We start from the raw sequence: 23,476 nt of genomic DNA, 5'->3' as shown, positions 1-23,476 counted from the left end.
ACCAAAAGAGGTAGCATTCATGTATCTATTCATACCATAAAACGAAAATAGAAAGCATTCCAGCTAGCTTGATGGTTGCTGCATTCTAGCTAATTACATTGAAAGATAGCAAAAGATGATACAATCAAATCGTCGCAAGAGAAAAATATTTGCTGCTAAAGTTCTCTCATACTTGCCACTAAAGATTCATCTCCTACATTGAATCTTAAACCTGAATCCACACCCAACTTGGATGCCAAGGACAGTTGCAGCAGCTGCCTTTGCTGCTGGGTCAGCATCATATTTCTGCATTAAAAAAATGGCGGAAGCACAAACAAAGAAAGTTAGGTCCAGTTTGTAACTTTTGGCAGATGATCCATTACAATACCAACGTGATCCTAGACACCTGAAAACCTCATTTTTAATGTTTTTGCATCCTCTCCGAGATACACATGCACAAAATCAGTGATTCTGTATGTATAGCTCACACTTGATCATATCAATAGGCTTGATTAATATGTCAGTGATTACATACCAAACTCTAATTATGTTTATATATATATGCAGAGTCAGCTGCACATAGCAGTAACTTAGTTACTGATTCAAAATATTCAGATTGAAAGCAGCAGTACGACATAATAAAAGAAAACAAACCATTGACAAGGACCTAGCCAACATTTGGTAAAGGGGTGTTGAAGATTATTTCAAACGAAAGTCTGACAAAAATTGTAAATATCAAACACTACGTACAGGGACTAAGCGCGCTCTTCCTGGTGTGTACAGAACTGTCTACCCCAAATGTTTAAAGTAGCAGATTTTTGAGATATAAGCTGGGGGGCAGTCTGTGGCTGTACTTTATTAATCTGGTCATCTATACTACTCATACAACATCTACTAGAGAGCCCTCTCCAACGCCCTAACCCAAAGACCTTATTTCTCTAAAATATAAATAGGATTTACAAGTGACTTATAATTATCATTTTAAAAATGTTGCACATTTGAATGATTCATTAATCATTATGCAAAGCTGAACAACAAAAATTTATCGACCTAGAAAGAACGTGTCAGGTTTAATGTATCATAAAAAAGAAGATGACTGACCATTGTACGAGCCTCCAGACTTATAATTAAAAAAGCATGATACTCATCATCGGAAGACTCAACATTATGACCACATGCATTCTTATGGTAAACAGTCCAAATTCCCTTGCAACCTGGTAGTGCAACCTGTTAAATCCAAAAACAGAAAGTATGGTCATTTTCATTTGATCAACTATTACTGTAAATGGATATTAACTAAAGTAGCAAGACATACAACCAAAATAAACTACCACCGACCTCAGTAATCATTTCTGGACGAATTGACCGAGGAAGAACACAGCGAACCATTCTTTCCATGACCCGAACAGCACACCTAAAATTTATCCCAAAAAAAAAAAATTACAGTTATCTATTTATAAAACAATACCAACATTCATAATGTCAAATTCCCCAATTTACAATAACAGATAAAGACATGTAAATTCCAAAATGGCCTAATTGTTGCCTGATTAAGGAAATAAGGAAGCAAGCATTGTAATCATTTCCAGAAGGAGCCTACCGAAACCGGTTAAGATTAAGCATATAGCCCATTATTCATATCAAGGAAAACTTGTATATAACAAGGGGGGAGTAAGTTCATCAGCTACCAGTTCATAATTGCTCTGTTTAGCAATTCCAGTAGCATTTGCATCTGCATTTATCCTTAGCCCATAGGAGAAGTCCTTCAAAGGACCAACATTAACTAAAGAATCCCTGACAGCAAATGAGAAAGACCTTTGCATGTACCCAAAAAAAATATATATATATATATATAATATAACCGACGAATCATAACATAAAGACCAAATCATAACATATTTAATTGCTAAATATGTAATAAAAAGAACATAAAAGCACGTATGCATTCAATTCAAATTTAAATGCTCCTTGTTAGTGCAATGTTTATTTTGATTGGCATTTCCTAAGCGCAACAACCAAGAGTCATGTTTCTTGTAATAGCTTTCTACTCTTGGATCCTTGAAAGAATGGAATGCTTCAAGCTTCAGGCACAACTCTCATCAATCAGGTATGTCTTGCATACATGTGCATGCTTGTCAAGTGGTTAGGACTGAACTTGTCTTTAAATCCTATTGTAGGATGCGAAAATCTTTTCAATCCTAAGGTATTGATATGCGAATTTTTGGAAGGTTTTATCCAAAGCATTCAAACTTTCTTAAATTGGTTTATGGGCTTTTCCTTTTAAACGTATGATTTTAATCTATGGATAAAAACCTCTTTTGAAAAGCCTTTATGTAGCAGAAACCCTAGGAGACCCTAGTTGATTCATATCTTATATATATGTGTTTTCACGTTGTTAAGGTTTGTGCACCAAAACAGAAAACATATTACTGCTACGTTTATAAAGAGCTTTCTGATCTTTCATCCTCAGAAAGTATTGAGCCAAAATTATTGTTGAAAATTCTTCATGAGCTGTTCCTTGTTTAGCTCTTAAAGGATTATCAAATCTCAAACTTTTTCTGTCAAAAAGTTTTCTGGTTTTATGCTTCATGTGTGTTGGTAGTTCATGCATGATTTGTGCCTTGAGGTGATTGACAACCGAGGTGAGAGTTGTGCCATCTCAAGATTGACAAAGGAGAACAAGGTCGCTGATTTGGAAGTAGCAAAGACGAGGAGACACCGCTGCCCACTAGATTGGTTCTAGTAGATGAGTTGTGTAAGATCTTTATGTACTTTCATATTCATATAGTGGATTGTTCACCGGCATAGTGCCCGCAGTTGTTTACCTCTTTGGAGGGTTTTACTGCGTCAACAGATCTTGTGTTATGTGTGATGAGTTTACTTTGAATGATTTGGCTAATTGAGTAAAGCATAACATCGTCAGACTTATTAAGATTGATCTGCAGTTTCGTTTAGGATTCAAGTTGTGTTGCTATCCTGTATTAGGATGCGAACTGACCTGCACTCCTAAGACTGATTCCTAAGTTGACATATTGATAAGTTGCGTTAGTTGGGAAATATACATCCATTCTGTAATTACAATTGGCATCAGAGCAGGTCACTAGACGGACTTAGTGAGATCCTCAAAGGAAACAGAATGGAAGGTATAAGTGATCGTGCAGCTGGGTCAACAAGTCACCCTCCGTTTCTTGATGACAAAACCAACTATGCAGCATGGAAGGCTAAGATGAAAGCTTTTTTGTGGGCAAAGGATGTAGCTATATGGGCTGTTATTGAAAGTGGTTGGGAGTATCCAACTAAGACTGAAAAAGTTGACACAAAAGAGATTGGAGAGGGCAGTTCTACTGTTGAAGCCAAAGTTAAGAAGCCGATGAGTGAATGGACTATAGATGAGAACACCAAGAGTACAAATAATCAGAAAGCATTAAACTCTATCTTCACAGCGGTATCCTCTGATAAATTTTAGCTTATTTCTCATTGTTACTCTGCAAAGCAAGCATGGGATATTCTCCAAGTTACTCATGAAGGCACTACAGCTGTTCGAGAATCCAAGCTTCAGCAACTTATCTAGCAATTTGAAAATATGAAGATGGGTGATGATGACAAGTTTGCTGATTTCTATGCCAGGCTCAGTGTTGTTGTGAATGGTTGTTTCAACTTAGGAGATCCCATACCTCAGCACAGAATAGTCAAGAAAATACTCAGGTCTCTTCCTATGAAATATCATTCCAAGAAGATAGCCATTCAAGAGTTGAAGGACCTGAATACCTATAATCTGCAAGAATTGATTGGAAACTTAACCACATATGAGATGGAACTCCCTGATGAAATGAAGAGCAAAAGCATAGCTCTTAAAGTGAAGAAAGACATTGAAGATGAGTCAACAGATGAAGAGGATGCTGATGAAGATGAAATTGATCTTGTCACAAGAAAATTCAGAAAATTTCTCAAGGATAGGAAATCCAAAAGAAGTGAATCAAGGTTTGACTCAAGCTCCAAGAATACAAGAATAAAAGAAAAGCCGGGTAATGAGGTTTTAAGGTTTGAAAAAGCACATGAAAAAAGAAACAACAATGCTCCAAAGTGTTTTGCTTGGGAAGGGTTTGGTCACATTGCATCTGAATGTGCAAATACCTTGAAGAAGTCCAAGAATAAACGGAATAAAGCAATGAATGTTACTTGGAGTGACAGTGAAGATGACTCTATGCTTGAAAGTGATTCTGAAGTGGTGGCCTTGGTAGGATTAACGACTACTGGTGATGAGTCTGAAGTTGAAGAATTTGATCTTGAGGAAGTAATGCAACAATATATCATGTTGTCTGAGGCTTCAAAAGAAATGAAGAAAAGAAATTTAGAATTGAGTAATGAAGTTGAGAACTTGAAGACTAATATTAGTAGGATTGAAGCTGGTTTTCAATCCCAATTGGAGGCAGGTGATGCAGTGAGAAAGTCTCTTGTGGAAGACTTTCAATCCCTTCAACAAAAGTACCAAGAGAGAGGTGATAAAGTTGAGGAGCTTAAAACTGAAAAGGCTTGTCTGTTATATGAGCTTGAGCAAATGAAAACCAAGGCTGGATGCAATTCTTCAAGTGGTGAAAAGTTAGAAAATATTCTAATGATTGGTAAAAAATTTGGAGATAAACATGGCCTGGGATATGATGCTGAAAGTTCATCCAAAGGAGAGCATGTTACCAAGTTTGTTAAATGTTTTGATCATTCCTCGTCACAATCCACTTTCCCTGTGTGTGAAGAACCTAAACAAATGTTGAAGAATTTTGTGCCTGTGTGTCATCATTGTGGAAAGCGAGGACATATAAGACCGAGGTGCAATCAACTAAGAAAAAAATTCTTGGAATGACAAGAAGCCACTCATGAACAAAAAGAAAGAATATCTTCAAGAAAAGCTGGAATTTCTTTTGAAAGAAGTAAACAAGATAGCAAGATTTGTTTCAGTTCCATTCTCACCTATGCCCAAGATGAAGCAAGTCTGGATACGAAAAGAGCCTCATCTTTCTAAGCTTCCACATATAGGTAAGTGAACTCCTCCAATATGTGCTTGTGAAAAATATATTCTTGGTTGCCAATAGCATGATTTTTCCATCATAAACACATATATAGGGGGAGTAGTGTCTTTCTGTTTACATTAGTTTTCTTATTGCTAATATTTTCTGGTTTGTTAGGACTGAATATGCTTTTCAATCCTAAGATCTTAGTAGCTTGTGTTTATTTCTGCATTTTTCTATAAGGATGTTCTTTTCTCTTTTTGGGTTTTGTTTTTGTAGGGACTTTATTTTAAAAAAAAAAAAAACTGAAGTGTATGTTTTGATTTTATATCATATCATACCATGCCTCACTGGTATTTCTGTTTGAGAGTGTTGAGTTGCAGGATTAATGGATGATTGTTTGGATGCTCAATTTCCAAAGAAAGCTAGGTTGCCGAAGTTTAGAACAAAAAAATTGGTCTGGAACTTTGGCATCAACAACTCAATGTCTTGGAAAATTTGACAATGGTGTTACTGAATGTGTGAATCAAGTTAATCCAATCTATCTTGTGGTAAGTTGATAGGTAAGGTTAATAATATGAACATATCATGTGGTGTTTTAAATGGTGCTCAAAGAAGTTCTCTTGCACTTGAGTTCATGTTAAATGAATGTCAACTTTTAATGCCCTTGGATTAAGTATGTATTGACAATCTCAAGCAATTCATTAGAATTTGTGATCTAAGTTGGTTCCCAGTTTTTAACTTGTGCTTGTAGCAGCTGTTTGTTTGCATGTAGTATAGATTTGATTACTGTTGTCCTCATTTAGTCTCGAGTTACTTGACCATCTGTATATTTGTTGCATTTTCTGCATTTAGGATTCCAGGTTTATTTTAATCATAGTTTAGGATGCGTGTTCTGTTGCAATCCTAATATGTGCATTGTCGTACATTATCACCTCAAGAGCAACTCATGAACCGAGATTTAGTTAAATCACTTGGCCTTCTCCTGTAGTGATATGTTCTTGCTATTTGAGTGTTTAAAGGTCCAGAATTAAACCCTATTCTTTTCCCTCCCTTCTTGTGTTTATGGCAACTGAAGCCTTGCTTTGTCTCTTGCACTTGCACACCTAAGATGTTGAGTGAGGTATGCAGACCGAGTTATCACTCTTGTAATGGCACCAGTTGTTCTTTAAGGAGACATCCAGTCTACCACCAAATGTAGATGGGACACCTGCCTTGTAAAGCTAGAGTGTTTCAGGTCGAAACGGTGGTGGTATAGGCAAGTCAAGCTATCTCCAAATGTAGATGGGACACCTGCCTTGTAAAGCTAGTGTGTTTCAGGTCGAAACGGGGATGGTTTGACTCATGATCTTTCTGTTAAAAGAAAAAAAAAAAAGGAAAGCGGGGGTCGCAACAAAAAAAAAAAAAAATATATATATATATATATATATATATATATCAGTTGCTCAACGCTCAATGCGCCCTCATAGATCATGTCTCCATTTATATGTATATTGTGCCTCTTCGTGATACTCTCTCTAAAGTCTCTGATGATCTGGGTTCACTTTTCTGCATAGCACTTTTAGTACCCTAACTCAATTTGGTTTTGAAATAAATAGTGTTCCGTTACTGAGACCTGCTCTCTTTCAATCTACGGGTTAATACTGTTGAGAAGTGTTCATGTTGATGTTATCTTGGAAAAGCTCTGCTTGATTGCTCTGTGTGTGGTAATGGTCTGTCTCATGCATCATCTCTGCTTGGTTCTTCTTAATTGTGTCTGCTACAAAGTGCAGGTTACCTTGGTTCAAACATATACCCTATTCTTCTTGATCTTTTGAAAGTTGTCATAACATACTGATATTCAAGAGTGTTTGAAGGTTCAATTCTATTGCAGGATCAGTTTGACATTTTATTCCTAGCCCCCTAATTCATGTTTGTTTCCGCTGCTACCAATACATGTGTATTGAATTTAGGGGGAGTGAAATCTTATGCACAATATGCTTTGTCCCTTTGTCCTTTCCAGGCAAAAAGGGGGAGAGATTGGAAGTTTAATGTTCTTAATGTTTCATATGCTTATGCTTACACTACTTCAACCATACATGTTCTTCACGGGTGTTATGTTTCTTGTGTGCAGATTACACAACTTGGAAGTTCATATTTCTTGGGTCATGGTAGTATAGGATCAACAATTGTGTATGATTAAATGTATATGTTGTTTTGCCTAGGAAATGCCAAAGGGGGAGATTGTTAGTGCAATGTTTATTTTGATTGGCATTTCCTAAGCGCAACAACCAAGAGTCATGTTTCTTGTAATAGCTTTCTACTCTTGGATCCTTGAAAGAATGGAATGCTTCAAGCTTCAGGCACAACTCTCATCAATCAGGTATGTCTTGCATACATGTGCATGCTTGTCAAGTGGTTAGGACTGAACTTGTCTTTAAATCCTATTGTAGGATGCGAAAATCTTTTCAATCCTAAGGTATTGATATGCGAATTTTTGGAAGGTTTTATCCAAAGCATTCAAACTTTCTTAAATTGGTTTATGGGCTTTTCCTTTTAAACGTATGATTTTAATCTATGGATAAAAACCTCTTTTGAAAAGCCTTTATGTAGCAGAAACCCTAGGAGACCCTAGTTGATTCATATCTTATATATATGTGTTTTCACGTTGTTAAGGTTTGTGCACCAAAACAGAAAACATATTACTGCTACGTTTATAAAGAGCTTTCTGATCTTTCATCCTCAGAAAGTATTGAGCCAAAATTGTTGTTGAAAATTCTTCATGAGCTGTTCCTTGTTTAGCTCTTAAAGGATTATCAAATCTCAAACTTTTTCTATCAAAAAGTTTTCTGGTTTTATGCTTCATGTGTGTTGGTAGTTCATGCATGATTTGTGCCTTGAGGTGATTGACAACCGAGGTGAGAGTTGTGCCATCTCAAGATTGACAAAGGAGAACAAGGTCGCTGATTTGGAAGTAGCAAAGACGAGGAGACACCGCTGCCCACTAGATTGGTTCTAGTAGATGAGTTGTGTAAGATCTTTATGTACTTTCATATTCATATAGTGGATTGTTCACCGGCATAGTGCCCGCAGTTGTTTACCTCTTTGGAGGGTTTTACTGCGTCAACAGATCTTGTGTTATGTGTGATGAGTTTACTTTGAATGATTTGGCTAATTGAGTAAAGCATAACATCGTCAGACTTATTAAGATTGATCTGCAGTTTTGTTTAGGATTCAAGTTGTGTTGCTATCCTGTATTAGGATGCGAACTGACCTGCACTCCTAAGACTGATTCCTAAGTTGACATATTGATAAGTTGCGTTAGTTGGGAAATATACATCCATTCTGTAATTACACTCTTTCTGTTTAAAATATCTCGTTCTACAATGGCAAAGATCCTTTCAATGTTTTTTTCATTAAAAATTCCCCGTATGGAACAAATCAAGCAGATTAAAACATTAACAGGAAATGCATTCTTCGAAAAGTGAACAACCTGAGATGATTCTGCATTGTTTTGAGCTGACCCATATAAAGAGAGCTCCTCACCACTAATCATATCTTGCAATGCATCAGAAGATGACATTCACAATCGCTTAGCTGATGGGGCATCACCTTCAATATCTCCTACCGGTAACATTAAAGCATCATGAATGTTTTTTTATCCATTCAAGTACAGAAATTATAGGAAAAACAACAAAGTTTGCAATCAGTAAAGATCAAAACAAAGAAAATATTTGAAGAGATTTCGCTCAACATGAAAATTATCAAAATCTTGGAAGATTCAACTAAGCATAAAAACAAAGGATGCGCAAAAGTTCCACTTCAAATTAAAAGATTTCTCTTTAAAGTAGGGAGAAATAGAACCATTATAGGGTATAACAGTTAAAGACACTAAAAATGAGTAAATATCAAACAAGGGAGCTAAATTCAAATTCCATTAACAAGAAGCAGACTTCAAAAGGATGATTGAAAACAGCAATTATATTAACTTTTTCACAGCTAAGAGCCAAACTAATGATTTCAACACAAACCTCATCTTTCAAACCAGCTGACAACATCGAGGCCCCTACTCCACTAGTAAACTGCACAAGCAAACTGTCTCCCAACCGACTGCGCAAAAAAAATAATGAATTTCCAACTGTTGCAATTCCCTACACAAGAAGGATTTGGCTTCTCAGCTAGAACTATAATTTGCTAGAAAAAAAAACTGCAAGGGATGAACTTGAAGCAATGGCGGAGCTAGGATTTTAAAATAGGATGGGCTAAAAAAAAAATTAATAAAATTTTACTAATGCTTTAAATTATTTTTTTTTCCTAAGTTTTACTAGTAACATGTTTTATTCTTTCCTTAAATTAAACTACATCATATATTAATTACATATTAAATAATCAAATAGCTAACTGATTCAAAAAAAATCAACATTATAACATTTGATAGAAATTCGGTAACAAAAGTCTAAGACAAAATAACATATCTACTCAAACTTTATCTTGTGCTCTTGAATAAAACCAAAAATATTTAATTATTGAATTTGTATCATAATTCTCAGCCAACTCTTATTCTGACCTTATTTACCTACAAAAAGCAAGATTTTTATGCGAATATGTCTCTTAAAGTAAAATAGAAAATAAAACACAATCAAATACTTCAAGCAAAGAAATAACATAGATATGACCCAAAAAAATTAACATATGGGCTAACTTTAGAAATTTGAAGTGGGCTACTTTTTAATATTTAATTTTTTAAACTAAAATTATAGTTTTTTCAGGGGTGGGCTGTAGCCCAGCGGAGCCCGTGTGTAGCTACACCTTTGACTTGAAGTGACTTCTTGATGTTTCTTGATGTGGCATCATCTTGCCCTTAAATCTATATCTGACAGCTGTGAGTAAAATTCAAACAAAATATAGCAAGTCATATTCTAGCAGAGAAGCCGAGTCCACACAAGAAATAGTGGATTCACCAAAACTACAATTAATATTATATTATATAATGAAACAGAATAACTTAAGACTGGGATAGCTAAAAGGAAATTAGGGCCAACAAAAAAATGGAACTCACCGACGTTGATGTTCAAGAATTTAAAACATATTTTGACTACAAAAGACACATATATGATGATAGTGATCATTATAGAAATAAAAGATGCCGTATAATTAAGGTGAGACAATGACTTCCACTTGATACCAGTGTTAGCCTAAATGTATAACAATGTAACAATTTCAACAAACAGGTCAGTAGTCTATTCCAAAACTCAACCACTGACTAGTAGCATTACATGAATCGGCTAATTCATCCAAACATCTCATTACAAAAGACAATATATTACGAAAAAAACAAAAGTAAAGTAATTTGTTCCCAAAGTACTCACCTTTTTCATAAAAGGAAGAAGTCCTGAGATAGCATAATGGATATAATCTCTGAGCTCAGGGTGCTGAGCTCTATGAACAACCAAATTAATATACTTCCTTCTCTCAAAAGCAACTTCAATCCAAAAACAAAGCAATTTCCAACATTAAACCCCTCATACACATGGGCTTTTATGGTTTTCCTTTCTAGGTTCCCCAAATAATGGGAAAAAAAGAACACAAACCCAATACCAAAAATTTTCCCAGAAACCACAAACAAGAACTGGGCTTTGTGATTGAATGAGATTAAAACAAACCTGTAGGATAAATTCCTTTGAGGAAAACAATTGATGTGATTGCCACCTCCAAGAACTCAACTAGAATCCGAGCGGTTTCATCTGTGCAATATTCAATTTGAATTATAAGCACAAAGACACAAACCCACTAAAACAAAGAAGAAATTAGAGAATTACTTGTAAGAGCAAGAAGTGCAGAAACTAATCTTAACTGTGTTGTCGACGCCGATCTTAAGCCCCATTCTTCAGCCCTAACAGTCTTGGCGATCTCCTCCTTGGCCAAATTGAAGTAGCCCAGGCCAGCTACGCCGTCCATGGTAGAAGAATTGGGAGCACTAAGGTTTGGGTAGTTGGGCCCGGAATGTTCCCGTCATCCATATTGGTAACGCCACCTACAGGAGCAGAAAAAGAATTGAAATCAGACCCAAAAAGCTCCGATCTCAATAGCCAGAATAGGCCTTGTTCCCGCCGTCCTTCATCGGTGAGCCTTGTCATTCAGCCCAAACTAGTGGAGCCTGGACGACGACTGGATGAAATGAATCTGTTGCTGCACATTGAGGTCTTCAACGACGATGACGAGAGGCTCGAGATCCCCTGGAACGAGTTGGAGAACGAGTCGAGTCACAGAGTCCGATCTTGCTGGCCATGGTTAACCGCTTGTAGATGGCTAGACTCTTGGGAAAGTGGGAGAGAGAGAGAGAGAGAGAGAGAGAGAGAGAGAGAGAGAGAGAGAGAGAGAGAGAGAGAGAGAGAGAGAGAGAGAGAGAGAGAGAGAGAGAGAGAGAGAGAGAGAGAGAGAGAGAGAGAGAGAGAGGATAGGTTTCATGGAGGCTGTCTATTGTAAAACTAATGTCGAAATACAGGGTCGAGAGGCTAGGTTTTGTTTTCTTTGTTTTTTTTTTCTTTTGGACACGCTGTGGCATGACAATTAAACTAGCAAAAGATTCAAAGTTACTCACACAACAAAAACCTCACCAACTGTCGTAAGAATGCACTACGTAAAATCAAAATGTGAAAACATGGAGGGAAACACGCCTCCTACAACATTTTGGCTCAAAATGTTGCCGCCTATGTTCCTACTTCACACAATAGAATAACTTAAATTTGTTGTCTAATTTCTAAAACTTGCACTTGGCGTACCTAGTGGATGACATTCAAGCAAGCTTCCTCAAACTTTTGTGCTCAGTTTTTCAATCACACAACAGAAATAGTTATACCATTGTACGTGGTAGCCCAAATTTCAGTGTTTCAAGAGGCAACCAAGACTCCAGAGTGAAGGAAAATCTTCCGCTAAATTTTTTAAGACTCAGACAACGGACAATACTTAATTCCGTTGTGCAATGTACTTCTGATAAAAAAGTTATCATTTTATTGACATTCACATAACGGAACATCAGTAATACCATTGTACAATTGAGTTTACTTAAACACATAACAGATGATTTCTGTTCCGTTGTGTGATGCAGTTTTTGTAGTAGTGATACCATTGTTGAGGTAGCGCATTGCAATGTTTCCATTAGCACCTTGAGGGAAAAATCTGTCGGCCACAGATTCATTGCCTCCATACACAATCCTCAAGATCTCAGCTGGTGTTCTAGTATAAAACCCTGAATTGAAATCCTTCGATAAGATGTTACTTATAGTCTAGTTCTCAGCCCCGAGCGTGTTGTTTGGTAATAGGATACATTCATCTTGGTTGCCACACCTGCCGAAGAAGTTCTGATGCATTGAAATACGATTTGTGAACTAGGCCACTGTGAGCGGATACGGAGGTACCAATTGATTGGCTCTTGTATACAGTAATGTACATATTACCGCATCTTGTCCAGCCACAACGCCCAAAAGTGAAGCAGCCAGCTACATACACCCACCATCTACTTGTTTACACACACACACACACACACACACACACACACACACACACACACACAAAATCAGGAGCGAACGTCCGCAACCCAGAAAAAGTGCGGACGTCGCTCCTCTGAGCTGCATCAGGCGCCGATGGCTAGTGCTGCTCGTGCCAGACAGAACTGCTCCGATGAAGAGTTCGAAATCCACATCGAAGGGCTTCCATGGTTTCCGGCGAGCTCACCTCGCGCAGCTTCGATTTCGATCAGCTGAGCCTTCGCCTTGATGGTGACAACGTTTGGGATGTCCAGACGGTTAGTCTGGCAATAGCAGTGCAGCCATTGAAGCCTTCTCGACAACGGATGAGAGGCGTCCGCATTTTTTCTGGGTTGCGGACGTCCGCTCTCGAACGGCTCCGTGTGTGTGTGTGTGTGTGTGTATATATTATGTGTGTGTGTGCACACACTAAAAAAAATTGCAACAGCCACGGCGCCATGCCGTGGCAAAAGCCTCTTTTGTCGTCGCAAAAGAGCATTGGCGACGACAATGCTACAGACGCAATTGGTGGCGTCGCCAATAGTATTTGAGACGGCAAATGCGCCGTGGCAAGATTATTAGCGACGGCAAACCATTTGCCGTCGTAAGAATTTTGCGACTGAAAAATGCCATCGCAAATACCAATGGCGACGCCACCTATCGCTACTCAAGTTTTTTGCCGTCGCCAGAAGATATTTGCTACTGCGAAAATGCCGTCGCAAAGGTAGTATTTTTAAATTAAAAAAAAATGGCATGCAAAATGCATGCCAATTTTTTTATATTTTTTTATAGATAAAAGCTATACAAAAAGGAATGCAACTTATACAAAAGGGAATGATACATTCATGAATGTTACAAAAGAAATGAAGGTCATACGAAAGTTTACAAGATAATTAAGCTTTAAAGGAACAAAAGTCATACATCTGAGCAATGTTCAAAATTCTAAAATACAAAAAGCTCATGTGTGATATGCAAAATATACATTGAAATACAAACTTGGTGATTGGAAAGCTTTTTTTTTCTCTATCCACTACTAGAAAAAACGGATACAAGGACACCAAATAAGGACTCATAATTTATGAGGAGTCCTTGAAGGTTTTTAAAGACACACAGTGTTAAATTGAAAATTTTTAGTGAGTGGAGAGTTTTTCAAGGACACCCAGTTTAGGGTTGCTGTGTCCTAGTATTAGGCTCCAATTAAAAAACTAAAATCCTATTGAAATAACAAAATGCCGGCACACTGCAGCCGTACTTCGCGTTTTCGATTCCTTCCCCAAATTTCACTTCCCTCCTCCCCTAATTTTCGATTTCCCGCTTCAATTGAAACCCTCCCCAAATAGATAAAGATGTTTCATTCACTCAATTTCCAGTTCTTAGTTGTAAAAGAAAAAAGAGTCTGGAGCTGAAAATAGATTCAATCTTATTCGACTTGGCGGAGGAGGCAGCGACTCGTAACAAGGGCTCAACTCCGTAGTCGGTGTGAGACACACTCTGGATTGACAGATTCTGGGCGCCGCCAAGCTTGGTTAGAGAGTCTCTGTTGTGCTCTCTCTCTCTCTCTCACGTAATTTCTTGGTCGCTTCCTCTAACACTCGCACAAACTCGCCTTTATCTCTCTCTATATATCTCTCGTCTTTAATCTATTTCTGTATATCTAGGGTTTCCAGGACTCTGATTCATAGAGCAACTCTTCTCGTCCTCAAACGCGAGGCGGTACCAATCTCGATCCGGTTCATTTTTTTTTTCTTTTACCGGATTGGAATTTTTGAATTGTTTTGTTTGGGTTTGATAGGTGCTAATGGGTTTTTTTGGGTGATTGCAGATCTGTTCGGACACAAGGAAACATAAGGAGACGATGAGATAAAGGCTGAGTTTTTGTGCCCCTTTTGCGTGAAAAATTTCGATGTCGTTGGGGTATAATTTTGCAAAGAACAGGGTATAATTATGCAAGTTATTTTATTTTATTTTAATTTTTTTAATTTGAAGTATGAAGCTTTGTGTGTAAATTGGTTGATTGGAGCTTGCTTTGTTCTAATTGTGTAAAGATGCAGCCTGTTGAGTGCGCAAATTGGTGTGCTTCTAGCAGGCTCTATAGGCTTCACTGGATTCCTTTGAGCCACGCCTATGAAATTGCTGAACAAGACGCACCCAGATAATAAAGGGGATCGTTTCTCAAGAGGCAATCAAGCAATTCCAAGCTTTAATGGATCAAGGTTACTTCTCTCTCTCTCTCACTGTGTCTTACTATTGCTCATTATTACTATTGAAATGCCAGTTGATGAACCACAGAAGAGAACATTTCAGGTACACATTTTCTCTCTCCAATCTGTTCTCACCTCACCTCAGATACAAAATGACATCTGTATGCTGTTCCAGTTGATGGATTGTTTAAACTAGAGGGTACAAAATGAGATGACAACATATTGGCCGTAAGTTATTCCTACTCTCATGCTTTGCATAACATCATGTTATTTTTTCAGTGACTTCCAAATTAACAATCTATCTAGCCCCTGTGGTGGTCAATGAATGCTGACATTATCAGACTCTTATTCGTCTGTGCAGAAACCCATAATTCCAACTGAATTTTACAGAGGAGTGCAAGACTCACAGCTCATAGGCCTTTCGGGTTACTCTAGAGAGGTAGTCTTTGGATTAAGTACATTTAATAAAGCTTCTGTAAGTATTATGATTGTGTAGACCATCTTCTAAGACAACAGTTCCTGAATTTGAATTGCGTGCTTCTACCTCTTCACCTTTATGCATGGGCTCCTTATGAAATAGGTGTTTGTTTTCATTGCAGTTTCACTACTATGTGCAGTCACACATTCAAATAAATGAATATTGAGATTGTGTTATTTTGGTTAGTATTAGATCTTGGAGTCTGAAGTTTCTCAAGTCATTTTCTGATATGTGCATTTGGTTGCAGCCCTCTGCATCGAAGAAGTATGGTAAACCTATCACCACGTGTGTGAAGGTTTTAGATATGACTGGGTTGAAGCTTTTAGCACTAAGCCAAATTAAGGTATGAATCAATATAACTTATTATCACATAATTTTAGTTAATTCATTACTGTTTCAACAGCATTCTTCTTTCCTATTGTACACACATGGCAAGATTTGTCCAAAACTCCAATGTCACTTGGTGAAATTATAATTTTTTTATTTGGAAACTAACTAAAGTCAGGTTGGTTTCATGTCTCAAGGGATGCGTAACTGTCAATATTATACTTTCTACGTATAGAAATGAGCTCTTTAATGCAAATCTTGTTAAACCTTGTAATATTTATTACCTTTATGTTTTATTTCCGCGCAGTTGTTGACAATTATATCAACAATTGATGATTTGAACTACCGAGAGAAGACAAATACGTACTGCATTGTAAATGCGCCGTACATATTCTCAGCTTGTTGGAAGGTCAGCCTTCACATTATTGATCTTTGTGACATACTGAATTCTTGTGTTGTATTTAACTGAGTTTATTGTATGAGCAATGTTGCCGCTATAGAGGTATGATGCTCATATTTGTTCCTAAAATGTTATTTATAAGGTCCTTTTGGAAATAGCAGTGGTTTAATTCTTGGACTGTTGGCAGGTTGTCAAGCCCCTTTTGCAGGAAAGGATAAGAAAAAGGTACAATTATTGTCTGGTTGTGGTACAGATGAGTTGTTGAAGGTAATGTGTTTTTTCTGTGATGGTTAGTGCTTTAATATTGGGAACTTGAATATGTGTGAATTATCTACAAATCATGTCTCTAATAGTGCTTTAGCTAGGAAGTGACATTATTTTAACTGAAAATTTTACCTCATATAAAAATATAAATTTAGATACACAGGTATACATGAATACTGGGCTCAATTATATGTAGTTGTATTTTTGATTAGTTGTGTGTGCTTACTGGGCTGCTCATTGTAGGTTATATTCAACGTTCTTAAATCATGTACTTCTCATCTATTCTTGTGCTAACTCAATTGCTATTCACATTTTATTGTCTTCTTAATAATGGCATGTAGGAGTTCAAAAATTTTACTTCACTCACTGAGCTAGGCCTATCTGACAACAACATATCAACACTTCCTCCAAAATTGGTCAGTATATGAGAACCTCTTGCTATTGAGTTGATCTTATATGTTGAGACTTCAATGGGTTACAAAAATTAGCAGATTGAATCTAGGGAGGGTCAGATACTAGCTCACTTGAGGAGAGATTGTTTCTCATTTCATACATGGTTGCAATGAAGTAACCTTACCAGGCAAATTGACTATGTAATTATAAAAAACTGTAGGATCCATTGAACATGCCTATTTTCGTCACACCGTATGCAACATGCTAATCTGTTATACAGATTACTTAATTCTAATGCTAAATGTTCTATCTTACATTTTCTTTTTATTAATGATTTGCAGAAATATTACCTGGTTTGAAGGAAGGGCGTGAGAAAATGTCAAAGAAGATTCCCGATTCTACTATAATATTCATGAACGATAAAGAGGTATATTGCTACTGAAGTGTCAAGCTCTTCATATGAATTTGATCTTTGAGATGACTAAATCTCTCTTAGGCTAAATTAAACTGGAAGATAGAGGAAGCTTCACAATATTGTATGCATCGATCTAGCAATTTTGGGGGTGGGTAATGAAGTGTTTTTTTTTTTTTTGGGGGGGGGGGGGGGGGGGGGGGATAATGCTATTCTTGTGGCTCTAGATGCACAGAGCATCTTGGAACTGATGTGTTGAACTTGCAAAGCAAACATTAGAAAACTAACTGTATGGTTTTAAGTCAATTAATAATAAAGGTTTGTAGATTTTTTTTTTATTGTCATGATTCATTTTTCTGTATAGAATGTGTCTAAATGCTACTGCAAATGTTACTTACTCCTTCTCCTTGTCTGTTTTTCTAGATAATGTGAATGATAGAATTCTTCATAGATTCTTTTGATTCATCAAGTAGAGTAGCTTTTAACATTGGTTCAGTGCAGAAGCACCAGTCAGAGTAGCTGACTATGGCCCTTGCTTTACAATGTTATCCTTCTCAGTTTTAGTCAATTTTTTTTTCTCTTCCCCCTTTCCTGCAAACAAAAGTGGGTCTTATATCTATGTCATTCCCCATATTTCCCTTTTCAGAAGTGTACTTGAAATAGGCAGTTGCTCTTCATGGCTCGGATGTATGTACAAATAATCATAATTTGTTATACTTTATAAATTTGTTTGCATATGGTGTATTTTGATTCAGTTAATTTTGCATTTGGTGGTGTATTTTGAGGGGTGTACAATTGGAGAAAGCTCCCTTTTATTATTAATTAATTTTTTTTTTTGGGTTTTTTACAAGTTTTAAGGACACGTTTTGAACGTCCTCTATGACTCTTTTAAGTGTCCTGTTTTAGTTTTAAGGACACATATGAGTGTATTTTTTGTGTCCTCTTATGGTTTTAAGGACTCCATTTTCAGAGCTTTTAGGACACAGTTTGTGTGTCCTAGTATAGAATAGAGGACACATATTAGAAGATATAAGGATGCAATTTAGGTGTCCTTGTATGAATTTAAGGACACTGCATCCAGAGCTTTAAGGACACACAAACTGTGTCCTCGTATGGAAAAGAGGACACGTTTTCAGTGTCCTTGTTTGAGACTTATAATGACTGCTGGATAGAGGACTCTTTTTTAAAGAGTCCTTGTATGTATTTAAAGACACAGTTTCAGTATCCTTAAATGGTGTTTTTCTAGTAGTGATCTCAACTACATTCTGGGCATATGGTGCTTGCTCATATCGATGGAGGTGTCCCCTTGATAACTCTCCCCTTTGTAAAGAGAAAAATATAGTTTTATGAAGTAACTGTAAACCTTGGCTGCTGTAGTAGCTAATACTTGGTAGGACTCATCAGAAGCTTTTGGCCTTGATTAATACATCTTGTCCCAGATCGGCCTTGATTAATGCATCTTGTCCCAGATCATATCCCTTCGCAGCCATTGTATTGACAACTTCCTGAGCAACAATTACTGCCTCTCCAGGGCTCAAATACATGCTGATGAATATAAAAGCAATGTTACTACCTGGCACCTTCAAGAGTATAAAAAGTTCAGAGGGGGAAATGATGAAAAGAAACACTTAGCAGTTTAGACACTCAATAACAATTCCCTTCTGTAACAAAAAATAAAATAAAATAATGTTGCCTGCCTAAGTCATCAACAACCCAATCACTTGTATTGAACAAAAATGGCCAAATATAATGGATATAACTTTTCCCACATCTCTATTAAGAAAGACCAGTCTGAATACTGAAAGACTAGATTTTGTTCTCACATAGAATGAGTGTGAAACTGAAACATCAAAATCTGTAAAATACATGAACTAACACGGGACAATGATATACCAAGTATAGTAGCCACAATGATACATACAACTTCACTAATATTTGAAGATATCAAATATATGATGAATTACTTTGTGTCATTGGAAATTGCCTCTTATACAACAACAACCCAAGTATTGAATGATAGAGAGAGAGAGAGAGAGTTTTCCTTTAACGATTGCTTGTGACATGAAAAAGTATCACAAAGGAAAACAAACTAACACAAGCCAAGCAAACCTGCCCTTACAGAATCTTTAAAAATTGATTGCATTTAATTCATGCTCAACCCAAAGGTATACCAACACAAGCCAAGCCAAAGTGACATTACATAAAGTTTTAAAAATTTGTTTGCATTTAATTATGGATATGCTATATTTGATGACTAGCTTACCTACAGACTAGTGGTTGGAGGAATGCATATGTTGATAGTTGACATGTAAGGTCTCTTACTGTAGAGCTTGTAGCTTCTACCAAAAAACATTTGTCAAGCTTCAGACACTGAACTTTTAACATGATTGTTGACTAAAATATATATGCACCAATATTATTACAATTCTAGATACAGATTGCAGAAAAAGAAACAACCCACCATAGTACAAAATCGTGCAGCTCCAACTTCTAACCACCATTACGTTGAACTCATTTTGCATCTACAAATCTCTTCTCCTAGTAAAATACAATTACCAAGCTTCAGACACCAAACATTAAATGGAATCTGTAATTGGAATATAGTGATCCCTTTAGTTTATTACAAGATATATATGATATACCTGGGAAACCTAGCCCTGCAACAATTTGTGCCGCTCCTCAATATCAGTTAATGGATTCATAAGTTTGGTGAGTAGATTTACTTTTGTTTCTCTAATAATGAAAAGTAAAAAGTTAACATCAAGTTTCTCATCTATCAACATGTTCACTTACCCCTAAAACTCAAAAGAGGAAAAACCATAGTTCCCACAGAAGAAGAAGAAGAATTAGAGAAAATAATATTACCTATAAAGATGGTAATTGATAATTGCACTGAGAAAATACTCGGTGCGATTGCAGTCGGGTCTGAGGAGATCTTTGGAGCTCCTTGAACAGAAATTATAGCTTCGAAAGAAAAAATGAATCAAACCAGTGGAAATCATAATCGCGATGACATGAAAAGGAAAATATAATTGTGCAATTGGTAAACACAAGTTGATGGAAAAGGAGAAGAAAATGGAAAGGGAAATTTACCTGGAACAAAAGAATTAAAAAACTTGAAAAGCATATTACTTTTTCATTCATCTTGGTTGGAGCTTTCATGAAGTGCAACTTTGTCCCGACTTTTGTATGCATTTTCCAGCTTTCTACTAATCTCTGATAGATAGTGATCAAACAAATTCTATAAGTTCGTCACTATCAAGTAGTCATACTTTTGAATTGAGATGCAGTATTGAATTGCCATAAATAGAGATTAGACGTTGAGAATCAGACTATTTACAGAGGAAAAGCTCATTCTTTGAGAGAAAAGTTCAACGCCAGCAAATAGTAATTACTCGTCAATCCATGGCTTTCTCGTTCATTCTTCAATTGCTTATGTGATATATATAAGTTGAGCTATGTGATATAATTGTACACCAAATACATTGAAAAGTATTTATTCAGGTAAATCAAAAATGGTATAAAGTATAATATTTATCAAGAAATCTGATGACTAAGGGAGTGCAGCAACATACATTCCCTGATATGTCATGAATGATAATTTGGGGTCAGTAGACTTTGCTGAATTATCACCTTCTGACATAGGTTGTTTTGCGATCTCATCAAATTTCTGAACCTCTGCATGAGTAAAAATAATTCAATTAATAGAAGGCATAGCAGAAACTTCTTCAAAAATTGAAGCAAACTAATTTTATCTAGAGTTTTCACATTCAAGACTCTAGTAAAGCATAAGCCACCACTTAGGTTATCTCACCACTACCATCAACATCTTCTCAACTAAACTTTTAGCCCCCAAGTTACAAAGAGTACACTAATTCAGTAACACGCAAATGGTTCAAATCATCATGCTCACTCTAAACAAACTAATCAACAACAAACTAATCAAATGCGTACAGAAATCAAAATCATAAAAAAAAAAAAAAAAACTTGCAGAAAGAAATAGAGCTAACCTTCTACGCTGCCCATCTTTCTGATCTCAGAAGGAATCTCACCACCTAGATTATTAACATTCATATAAGAGTTAGTGGGCTAAGTCAAGTTGGTAATCTCTCTTGTTTCCAATTTAATGACAAATCATAGTAGTGAACATATATCATTTAACTCTAAACAATAGCTAATTTCTTGACAAAAGCTCCAAAACAACCACAGCCTTGAGAATAATATTTGGTTCTTCATCCCTGGACTTAAAGCAAGCTAAAGTTGGGAACTCCAGATGAAAAAGTAGATTACTTGCAAGTCGAAAATTGACCTAAAATTGAGTTGATTATTCCGCAGCAAAGAAGCAAAAGGACCATATATGCTTTGTCTGAACTTCAGCTATTTGCAGAAACAACAATGTAAAAGAAGTTACTTGTGTCAGCTTGCTGTTCCTGTCATTAGTAAAGGAGGGGAACAAAAAGTTATTCAAGTATTAGTTAATAGTGCTGCAGCCTTCTTTTCATAATTACCTAAGTATACAATTAACTAAATCATAGCTACAAACACCTGTAAAGATTATCATACTAGAAACTTAAAAAAGCAAATCATTGATCATAGCTGCGAAATGAGAAGATAGTTTATAAGCTAAACAAATTAGAATACGGGTCAACTAATATAGAGAATCATGATATGAAATGAGTTCTATATAAAAGAAGAGTTGGACTATGCTGAGTTGTGAAGTGTTCCCATATTTGAAATTTTCTATTAATTCAATGTTTAGGAACAAGACTATGTTTTGGTAAATATGCCTGTGCATCTTTTACAAAAGAATGAGCTTGAAAAATGCAATGCAAGGATACTTGTCAACATCCTTCATTGTAGGATCGATACCAAAAACTAGACACCAGTATAGTATGTACGATAACACCAGTCCTTTGTCCCTACATCTTTCAAGATTAGTAAGTAATACTGATGCACTAAAATCAGAACAGAAAAACTTTGCCTTTGTCATTTCACCGCTTGAGCCTTGTTCCTTCTAGTCAGCCCTCAATTCTAAAATGAAATTCACTTGACCTTCTAAATGCATTTACATTTTGTATACAAATTAATAGAGAAGTGCAATAAAGCAAATTCACACAAGCAATGACTAAAGCTTTCAGTCCACAATGAATTAAATCACAGATAATTTCTAGTAGATTATAACTGAAAATGTCAACATAAAATTGAATCTACCAATAAAAAACAAGAAGCCCAAAACAGAAACCAAGCAAAAAGAGAGTTGAGAACTGACCCAAGACGCTAGCTTTCAGAGAACAGAGAAGAGAGACCATCTGAGTTGAATCGAAATTCTGTATGAATTTCGCTCGGACAGAAAGAAACTCGCATGAATGACCCCGCCATTGAATTGGAAGCATCTGAGTAGAATTAGATTCAATGAGAGAGGAGAGGAACGACTGAAGAGTAAGCCAAAATGAAATACCCAAAAAGAGTAAGCCCTGGATCTAGATCAGCACAGTGGCCACCAAGTTCTGCGATGCTCAATTTGTTCAGTTAGATAGAGAACAGAGAGAGAGAGAGAGAGAAAGAGGGATGCGATAGAGAACAGGGATTGAGAGAAATAGGCTAGGGTTTTTTGATGAGAAAATATATTTAATAAGAGATTTGGGCTCATAGTTGTTAACTAGTGCGACGACATTTTAGACGCAGTCGCCAAGTATTGGAAGTTTGCGACTGCAAACGCTCTCCGAAGATAAATATTGAAGTTTGGCTACCCCATTGCCACGGCATAGCAACTCAGTCGCAAGTTTTACGACGGCGTGATTTTGCTGAAGCGAAATGTCAATTTTTTGCGATGGCAAAAGGATGCCGACGCCAAACGGGGTGGCCGTTGCAATTATTTTTTGTATAGTGAGCACATTGAAAAGATCAAGTGAAGGTAGATATATATACATATGCCGTACGTCTTAGTAAGGTTAACTAAATTGACAATAGAAAAGTGCGTTCATCATTGTGTTAATGGTCAAAATGGTTTAGATCATTTAGGTAATCATACTAATTTTGTAAGAGATTAATCCAATTGGAAATAGTTTAGCCATATAATAAATTACCATTTTCATCTCAATTTCACACGATAGATTCACTACTAGAAATATGGCCTATAGCCACAGCCCCAATAGGGACGAGCACCCATCTGTGGCTGTATAGTTACAATTTGTCCTAATTTGGGATGGTCAACTCTTAACTGAAGCTTTAATTGATTTAGGCACACCATCCGTCGCAGGGGATGATTTTTTAAGAAAGCCAGTGACAAAACCCACCTCGTCCGTCGCAAGGCAGGACACAATTGCAGATTTTCTCACTCGCATGTCCCATAGTTAATGAACAAAAAACATAAACATAATTAAAATTATATATTTTTCAATTTTTTGTTTAATTAAATATGTTATCTGTCCGTGGCCAATTGTTTAGTCATATATAATATAATTAAATTGTTATCTGTCCGTCGCAAGGCAGTAGTGCAGTAAATTTTCTCACT

The 23,476-nt window shown here is 36.5% G+C and overlaps 2 protein-coding genes, 2 long non-coding RNA genes and 1 pseudogene across 19 annotated transcripts; 2 read left to right on the top strand and 3 right to left on the bottom strand.

Annotated features, from left to right (window-relative positions):
* Window positions 1-186: 186 nt before the first annotated feature.
* LOC121050043 lies at window positions 187-1,799 on the bottom strand. Its single transcript, XM_040508596.1, has 4 exons — window positions 1,668-1,799; window positions 1,318-1,393; window positions 1,081-1,206; window positions 187-285 (listed from the first exon to the last, which is right to left on the bottom strand). The coding sequence occupies exons 1-4, from the start codon at window positions 1,715-1,717 to the stop codon at window positions 187-189; spliced, it is 351 nt and encodes a 116-aa protein (XP_040364530.1). The 5' UTR covers window positions 1,718-1,799.
* Window positions 1,800-3,568: 1,769 nt separating this feature from the next.
* LOC112171619 lies at window positions 3,569-4,837 on the top strand. Its single transcript, XM_024308778.1, has one exon. The coding sequence runs from the start codon at window positions 3,569-3,571 to the stop codon at window positions 4,835-4,837; it is 1,269 nt and encodes a 422-aa protein (XP_024164546.1).
* A 3,508-nt stretch (window positions 4,838-8,345) lies between these two features.
* LOC121050230 lies at window positions 8,346-11,391 on the bottom strand. Its single transcript, XR_005802420.1, has 3 exons — window positions 10,816-11,391; window positions 8,993-10,705; window positions 8,346-8,585 (listed from the first exon to the last, which is right to left on the bottom strand). It is a non-coding gene; the product is annotated as an uncharacterized LOC121050230 (long non-coding RNA).
* A 3,364-nt stretch (window positions 11,392-14,755) lies between these two features.
* Window positions 14,756-16,992, top strand: LOC112174513 (annotated as a pseudogene).
* Window positions 16,993-18,124: 1,132 nt separating this feature from the next.
* LOC112169794 lies at window positions 18,125-22,850 on the bottom strand. 16 transcript variants are annotated; one of them, XR_005801743.1, is made up of 9 exons: window positions 22,232-22,850; window positions 21,272-21,392; window positions 20,973-21,017; window positions 20,538-20,640; window positions 20,056-20,418; window positions 19,828-19,926; window positions 19,605-19,695; window positions 19,424-19,500; window positions 18,125-18,542 (listed from the first exon to the last, which is right to left on the bottom strand). It is a non-coding gene; the product is annotated as an uncharacterized LOC112169794 (long non-coding RNA). The 16 variants fall into 16 exon arrangements; XR_002924873.2 differs by having other exon boundaries at window positions 20,056-20,178; XR_005801734.1 differs by adding an exon at window positions 19,226-19,301 and having other exon boundaries at window positions 19,828-20,178; window positions 20,596-20,640.
* Window positions 22,851-23,476: the final 626 nt, after the last annotated feature.

The sequence above is a fragment of the Rosa chinensis genome, chromosome 6, assembly GCF_002994745.2.
Source record: "Rosa chinensis cultivar Old Blush chromosome 6, RchiOBHm-V2, whole genome shotgun sequence".
NCBI lineage: Eukaryota > Viridiplantae > Streptophyta > Magnoliopsida > Rosales > Rosaceae > Rosa > Rosa chinensis.
This window is presented reverse-complemented; position numbering and strand designations above follow the sequence as displayed.